Source organism: Mus caroli, chromosome 15, assembly GCF_900094665.2.
Source record: "Mus caroli chromosome 15, CAROLI_EIJ_v1.1, whole genome shotgun sequence".
Lineage (NCBI taxonomy): Eukaryota > Metazoa > Chordata > Mammalia > Rodentia > Muridae > Mus > Mus caroli.
The window spans coordinates 29,822,018-29,830,491 of NC_034584.1; the positions used below are offsets into that span (position 1 = coordinate 29,822,018).

General features: G+C 41.2%; 1 protein-coding gene across 4 annotated transcripts in view; it reads right to left on the reverse strand.

Moving 5' to 3' along the window:
- Positions 1-2,162: 2,162 nt before the first annotated feature.
- The window catches only part of Stk3 (serine/threonine kinase 3), a 271,464-nt gene continuing 265,152 nt past the window's right edge, over positions 2,163-8,474 (reverse strand). For all 4 annotated transcript variants that reach the window (XM_029469538.1, XM_021183619.2, XM_029469541.1 and 1 more), the window contains one exon: positions 2,163-3,482. In XM_029469538.1, coding sequence (XP_029325398.1) covers positions 3,324-3,482 — 159 coding nt within the window. In that variant the 3' untranslated portion in view covers positions 2,163-3,323. The remainder of the gene's footprint in view (positions 3,483-8,474) is intronic.

Below are 8,474 nucleotides of genomic sequence, written 5' to 3' on the forward strand. Positions count from 1 at the left end.
AAGATGTCAGCTGAGCCATGCTGCAGGGTCTCAATATCAGGAGTTCAACTTCCCTTAACTTGGTGGTCAACATTCTGTGAGCAGAGAGAGTAGTTGTGGTATGGCCCACTGTGAGAGGAAAACAAAGTTAGGGTTGTCTTTTAAGGGCCGATGAAGGGATTGAGTCCTGTGGCTTTTCTTTACAAGAATTTGTGACAAAAGAAAGTAAAAGGGAAAGAGATGGCTGAAGTCAAGTGCTTTGTGTGGATACAGAAAAAGGAAAATGGACTCAGCCCTGGGGTCTAAGTCACCCTTAGTTATATCAGAGTCCCCAGTTAAAATATATAAAAGTTCCATAGCTCCAGGCTTCATCATATTAAAGAGCAAAGAGAAGCAATACTCATTTGACCAAATTCCTAGTCTCCTGTGCCCAAAACAGGATCCTTGACACTCGAAAATAGTACTCAGATGAACTCTCTAATCAAGTGCCTGTGCCAAACAGTAACAGTGCAATAATTACAATTAGCTAAAGAATTCTGTTTAGAATAGCAGTATTTTTAGAATTTAATCATTAAATGTTAACATTAAAATAGATAACAAAGATAGCATTTCTATTGAATGTAAACATGTCAGAAATTTGCAATTTCCTGAAGTTAAATCCATCCCATTGATGTATTATGTAATTTTTGTTGGAGAAGCAGCATGCCTGGCAGTGAATGGAGCATGGCTTCAAACCCTAGAGGTGTCATTCAGTAAGTGACAGATATAAAAGCACACAGGTTCAACACAGTGTAAAAGATGTCAGGGTCCCAAATAAAAGGCTTCATGCTACTCAAGTACATTTAAGTCTGCTTTCTTCCCCAACTTATATGGGCTAAAGTTACAGCCCATATTTTGAACATAGAACTGTTTATGTTAAAATAAGGTTTGATAGCACACTGTAACGGCAGTGTTATTAAACCAAACACAAAGCACTCTCACCTTATAGGACAAGGCTGGATTCCCATGATTCATCAGCCTCCATTACCCCACTGCATGGAATCTGGGAAAGAGCAGAGTGTGCGGACAATAGGCTTTCTCAGTTTTGAAAGTTCTAAGTAGGGAGGGTTAAATAAAAAATTTCTTCTTAAACTCAGAAATAGCTAGAAAATTCCTTTTCCTGGGTGCCATGATTCATTAGGCTCAACTTAAAGACTTAAAGGTTTTGTTCATGATCATCCTTCAATACTTTTTTTTTTTTTTTTGGNGGGGTTGCAAGGATAGGATTAGGGAAGGGGAAGACAGATTATGTTAAAACGTTAAATGTTAAAACTCATTTAACACAGCTCTGGGTAAAACAATACTTACTGCTCCCAATTCCCCTAAAATATATGTGTATGTGTAGATGCTTTCTATAACAAGGTATAAAGTATTCATAAGTAATTAGAACATGACATCACTAAAGAGAGCCCTGTCCTGCCCCAGGCACCACAGGAAGTACAAGTGGCTAAGACCCTCATTGAGTCAGGTGAGCAGAAATCCCCTTTGTTAAGTTTCTGTCCATTTCCAGTAGGTGTTTTTGCTTGGGTTCCACCAGGTGTTAGGCTGGTGACAAGAAAGACTTTTAAGGAAGAATACCTGGGTAGTGTGTGAGCTGATGAGCATGTCTCATAGTTTGTAAGTGGACTCTGATAATGGTGAGTGGGATCCTGGGAAATGTCTAACATAGTATACACATTGGGATGCACGAAGCAAGTCATATGTGTCATGTCATCTTATTTTCAGTCTTATAATTTATACATAATTATACAATATGCTTTTCATAAGGATCCAATAGAACTGAACCAACATTACTTCAAGGCATGACTGTGGGCACAGTACTGTTTTAAAATGGTAGACACTTTCCATAGCTAATTGGTCTTCTGTGGATTAGCTCAAAGGAAGACACCCTCTCCTGACCCTGGAACACCTATTATGCCCAGTGCAGCTGCTTCTGTTTGACACTTGTCAGGGCTCCTTCCAATGTGGCAAGGACCAGTGTATCCCTTGGTGGCCTGGGGCATGAGCAGAAGAACTTGAAGTCTCAGTGGCACCACTAATAATAGCTTGCCCTGCCAAACAAGCCTTCCTTGTTCAGGGCAGAGTCCAGGCTATTAGCTTATCAACAACAAACAACAAAACAACAAAACAACAACAATGCCAAGTTCTGGGTGGCACAATGGAATTTATTTGTCTTTGTGATGCACACATAGTAATTAACACATCAAAGAACACACACACAGTCAAAAAGGACATGTGTAGTGCAGGAAATGACTGGTCCCACGTCAATTACACAAATGCTAATGCTCTTCAGAAATGAGTCTTTTTCTAAAACTTTAATATTTTTTTAGGCCCTAAGGATACAGTTTTTAGTATAAAAGTTTTTGTTTTTGTTTTTTACTGTTTTATTGTCAGATACATGATGCTTACCAATTCCCAGGAAATAAATGAAATCAACAAAAAGTCCTGTGACAGAGCATATTCCCATAGGATAAACCTGATGAGTTATTGCAGACCAATAAAAGAAACATTAACAATTACATTTTTCCCCTCAGGTTTCATGTCTTTAAAAATATTTCCCACACTTTTTCGTGCAAGAGTTCGTTGATTTCTTTGGTTTTACACTGTACTCTTTTTGACCTATGTATATACAGTTTTATTTTTACCAATATCAAAATCAGGAATTAACACTTCAAAAGGTAGAAATGGTATTAAGTCTTCAGTATAAAATGTCTGGTCCATTTGAACATTACAGCCATGACTTTGTGTCTATTGGAGTTGAAGGAGTACACTCAGAGCTCCCTGCTTAGTGGACAATTTGGTTGTGTGTTATAACCGCAGTGTGCCTGGACATTCACCAAAACTATCCTGATCTTGTCTTAAAAAAACAAAAAACCCCAAGAAAGTGAAACTGCATAAATAAATAAGTCTACCTGGGGGGTGGGGGTGGGGGATCAATAAATAGGCTTCTCCATAGGAATAAAGGACATTGGAACACAAAGCCCTCCAGTGCTGTATGATTGACTAAGCAACAGCTTTGGATTTCTAAAGTCTCCACATACAGCTTTCATTTTAGATTAGTTCTGTTGCAGGTGTAATAGCAGACAGAGAGAGAAGTGCGCACATGTGTTGTTCTCATCCTTTCAAAACGACATCAGAGTGGAGACAACTGTAAAGTTTGCTTTTGGGAAATTTATCTAGGTGTGTACCATCATTTTTGAGTTTTAAAAAATTGTAGAATATACATTTTAGGGATTAAAAAATATAATTCCTTCAATTCTTGTGGTTGCTTGGTTTCTGGTCATACTGAGACAGAGGGAATCTGGTCAGAAATTCTGCTGCCTCCTCTTCTTTGCATCCATAGCATCCAGTATAGGTTGTCTTTTTGCACTGTATCTTTGATGCAGTTCTTCTATTTCTCGTTCCATCATGGGGTCTAGTGCTTTTAGCCGCATCTGTAGTTCTTCTAAACTTAGATTTTTTAACTAGATGTAGGGGGAAAAAAAGGAAATTAATAGTGTATAATCATTCAAAATACAGAGAAGCCTAATGAGTTTTAGAATAAATATTTCAGAAAATTCTTTACATGATCTTTAAAGCATGTCAACAATTAAAGCAAGAATTCCTTTTCTGAAGAAGCCACACCACAATACAGGAACCTCAAAGAATTCAGCAAAGGGATCAACGCCTGCACTGTCAGAGAAGACTGCATGATGAAAAAAGTAAGGTGAAGAAACCTGTTTGAAAAGGTCCAGAGACAAACGTGCTACTGTCAAAAGCAGCCTGAGTGAGGCACAGTGGGTGGTGCTCTGCAGGTGATGCTCTGTAGGTGATGCACTGCAGGAGGTGCACTGCAGACAGCTTTCTACTCCCTGTGCTTTGCCAACTCTACCATGAGCAAAAACCCAATGCCAACAGACCAAGAACTAGGCCAAACTCAATTCACCTCTTAAACAGAAAATTACATTAGATTTTAAAAATGATTTATTTATTTACTTTGTACATATGAGTTCTCTATCTATATAAATTACCTACACACCACAAAAGGGCATCAGATCTCATTACAGATGGTTGTGAGCCACCATGTGGTTTCTGGGAATTGAACTCTGGGTCTCTGGAAGAGCAGCCAGTGCTTTTAACTGCTAAGCCATCTCTCCAGCCCTACATTAGAAATTTTTACCCTGAGTGTTTTGATAAACTAGTTTTATTGTAGCCGGGCAGTGGTGGTGGTGGTGGTGCACGCCTTTAATCCCAGCACTTGGGAGGTAAGAGGCAGGTGGATTTCTGAGTTCCAGGACAGCCGGGGCTACACAGAAAAATCCTGTCTCGAAAAAAACAAAACAAAACAAAACAAAAAAATAGTTTTATTGTTCAGAGGAAACGCACAACTGATTCCAACTGCAGTGTGTAAGCTCTGTTCTGGGTGTTGGACAATCTGACAGTGAAATGTGTGGTTTTTATAAGTTACAGTTTGAGTATATTGGTTATAGGGGACAACAGCACATTCCTTACTGCTTATCATAATAACATCAGGAAAGAGGATTCGTGGCATCCAAGCAAGTGGATACAATGTGTTCTGCTACATAGAATGATCTATGGCATCCGGGGCTTAGCTGTTTTTTATTTATTTGTCAAAACAGGAAGTTAGGGGTTATCTCCTAAGAAACAGTCAGGAATGTCACCTGGGGCTACAGAAAGCTCTGTCCCACACATTTACACAGTCAGCTATCACCCTATCAGCATTTAAAATAAACCCTACACTTATTCTACCCATAAGTGAATAAAGGCTCTTGCTGCCAAGCCTGATGGTGTGAGTTCAATCCCTGGAATGGAGAAAACCAACTCCTTTGTAGTTCTGACTCCTACATAAGTGCTGTGGCATGCATGTACTCCCCAACTCCTACATACATACTGTAAAAACCCTAAGACTTTCCCTTTCTTTATTATAGTAATAGTGGAAAGTAGGTAGCTTTTAACAGAGAGGGAGGGAGGGAGGGAGAGAAAGAGAGAGAGAGAGAGAGAGGGAGAGAGAGAAGCCCCATCAAACACTGTGCAGTACAGACCGTTATTGTCGTGTAGTCCATACCTTGATGGGTACGTAAGGAAGAGTCACTTCACTGCCTCTAAGAAACCAGGAGATTTGGGAAGGGTAAGGACCAAAGGACAGACAGCAAGTACGGAAGGACAGGTGCGACCCAAGTCAGCACAGCCTCACTGGGACAGAGAGTACAGTGAGGTGCCTGAGCGGTTCCCACCGTATTCCTGTGCGTTTCCTAGGATAACGTATACCGCTTTTCAGAACAGATCTGTCCCAGAAAGAAAGGAGCTGCACCATTGACTCCAAAGTACAAGACGCACAGAGACTTCCCCCAAGAGAATAGACTGGTCCTTGAAAGGAGAGCATCTCTGTTGGCATCAGGACATTCCAAACCTATGAGGCAACAGAGCGACCTGCGACCTATGACCTGCAGACCCATTGCCAAGACAATGACCACCATATTCCCAGCATTTACTTGGCTCACCTCCCACTTTTACTTGTGTTACATCATTTTCCATATAAATAAGGAGAACACCCCTTCCTCACTCTCTCTTTCTTTCCTCTTCTCTCCCCTTCTTCTCTCTCTGCCACTTCTTTGTTTTTCCCTTTCAAAAAAACCTCTTCCATGTGGAACTGCTTTGGCTTAGCATGCTGTTTTGGCACCACCCACCATTCTAACATCAATCTCAGCAAGAGGAGACCTGCTCATCGAAACAAAGAAATGGCAAAATCCAAGGTCTCAGAAAAGGGCTGTGTGCTGGGATGCAGGGAGTGAGGTCAGGCAGCTGTGGGTCCCCTAGAGTCAGGCAAAGCAGATTTGAACTTCCAGGAGCCATTACTCTGGAGCAAAATCATTCTATGAGAGCAGAAGAAAGACTAATGACAAAACATGAAGCTGATCTCTTTCAAGAAGACACCTCTCCAGTTGGCTGTTTGATGAGTCAAAGTTAGAAAATACTCTTATTACCTAAGTCCCCCAGAATAGCAGGACCCAAATGGCATTTCTCACTGACCCTCTGCTTCACGCAGCAGACCTGGTCAAGTAACTCCTGCTTCCCCAATCAAATTCACTCTCAGCCAAAAAAAGGTTCTGAGGACACTGGGAATGAGTCACTCGACAAAGTTCCAAAAATACACTGGGAAGAACCATGCTGCTAGAGGGCATTCAGCTCAAGGTGAACACGTCACCTTGGCCTGTGTGTAACCAGCCCTGCTGTACTTCTGCCCGACACAAAGCAACCCTCCTGGCTTTATTATTTTTTTTATTTTGTTAAAGGAAGAATCTTTCTGTACAGTTACAGCCTGGCCTTGAACCTTAAGGCCAGTTTCAAGCTCAACCTCCTCCTCCCCCGTCTCCTAAATTCCCGGGACGGTGCCTTTAATGTATGCCAAAGTTACACGTGTCTACAGTTCACAGTAGAATACTGTTTCTCCACCAATTTAAAAGCTGCACATTAACCACACATTTGTTCCCTGCTCAGTTCCATGTAAAGCACCTCAGAGATAAGAAGTCTGTACAAGGATGCTAAGAACCCTGTGCACTATACAGACATGGGACACTGCTCTCAAGAGCCAGCTTACAGATGGAGCCATGTTTCTGGAGACAGATGTGCCCAGGAGCATCTGTGGAGTCCAATTTTATCTCAGTGTTTTAAGATGTATTTTTATTATATTAAATTATACACCTGTATGTGACTATGTGTACTTGAGTTCCTGTATGCCTTTGAAGGTCAGAGGCAGGAGAACACCCTGGAGCTGGAGGGAGTCACCTCACATAGGCCAAGTCCTCTGCAAGAGCAGCAAGTGTGCCTGACTGCTAAGCCAGCGCTCCAGCCCCACTCCAGTGTTCTTAAGACAGTATTTCTAGTTCAGCACACATTAATCTTTCCCATCTCTAAAGTTCTGCACCATATAATTTAAAAAACAGAATTGGTATTTAATTCCAGAAAGTGTTTTCTAATCAAGTTCTATCTGAGTTCCATGACCCTATTCTAGGTGGTCTAACTTTTTTATCTTTATGGACTGTATACTTGTAGAACTTACCCAGCTCATGTCTGGAAACCATGGCACACAAGTGGGCAGGTGTAAGACACAGGGACTGGAGGGCTTGTTCACCCAGACCAGGGCAGCAGCCCATCAGGTAAAGCCAACAGCATCCATAACTATAAAGCCTCTTACATGAAGACTTTCCTGTGGATGCTTCATTATCCTTTACTGGGGGGCAAACTGCCAGCAGTTAATAAATGCTAAATAATGGCAAGAAATTAAATTCCAGGAAAAAAGAAAATTCTCTCTTAACAGATTTTTAACTTTTCTTTTTTCTTTAAATTATTTTATTTATATGAGTACACTGTTGGTCTCTTCAGACACACCAGAAGAGGGCATTGGATCCCATTACAGATGGCTATAAGCCATCATGTGGTTGCTGGGAATTGAACTCCCGACCTCTGGAAGAGAAGTCAGTGTTCTTAACCAATGAGCCATCTCTCCAGTCCCGATTTTTGAGTTTTCAATGTATAAAATTATTGAAGAACGGGCCTGTGGTGCTAGAGAGCTCCTATCTGACATTGTTAAGGAACACTGCGACGGTTTCACTGTAAAACAAAACAAAACAAAACAAAAAAACAAAAAAACCCAACGGACTTTAATATTCTTTCTTCCAGTGATACAATTTTGTCTCACTTGGAACAGGAAATATTATAGGATATCTTACAGAAAAACTAACTTCTGAAGTAGAGGACATAGTGTCTAAAAGATTCTTTCCTTGATAGCAAGCTGTCATTATTAACATATATAATCTGTGCTTCATAATAATTTCCTCCTTTAGATCCCTTCATTTGAAAGGAACCCGACACTCTTTCTTCTGATGTCACAGGATATATCTTCTTCTATGTCTGTACCAGGTCTCTAAATCTACTGAACACTAGGGGCATTATTAAACAACCTTACAAAGCTGGTTGCTAGGAGCCTGGTGTAGAGTTAGGAAGACAGGGCGTGCCCAGGGGAAGGCTCATCCTGATTATTTTTACTTTTATTTTTTTTTTAAGTTTGATTTTTGGACTGGAGCTGAGGTGATACAGAATAGTATGGTGTGAAGGAATTGTGGAGGACAGCTGCTCTCCTCACTCTGGACAGAAAGCAGGGAGTTGGAGGAGGCCAGGCCGAGACATGCCTCCTGTGGCCTCCTCCTCTAACAAAGCATGGCTCCCAATGGCCCATCACCTATGAACTAATCAATCAGGGGGCAAGACATACTAATAACAGTGGTAGAATCTAAAATTAGGTAAATTAAACTATATGGACTTTGGAGAAACAGATTTTGGTATTTGGTTAAAAGTTACTTGTGGCCTCCCTTCCCCCAGCCTGGAACCTGCCTGCTCAAGGGTGGAGCTACCGGCTCATTCGTCCTGCCACGCCTACCTACTGCTGGAACCTGCCT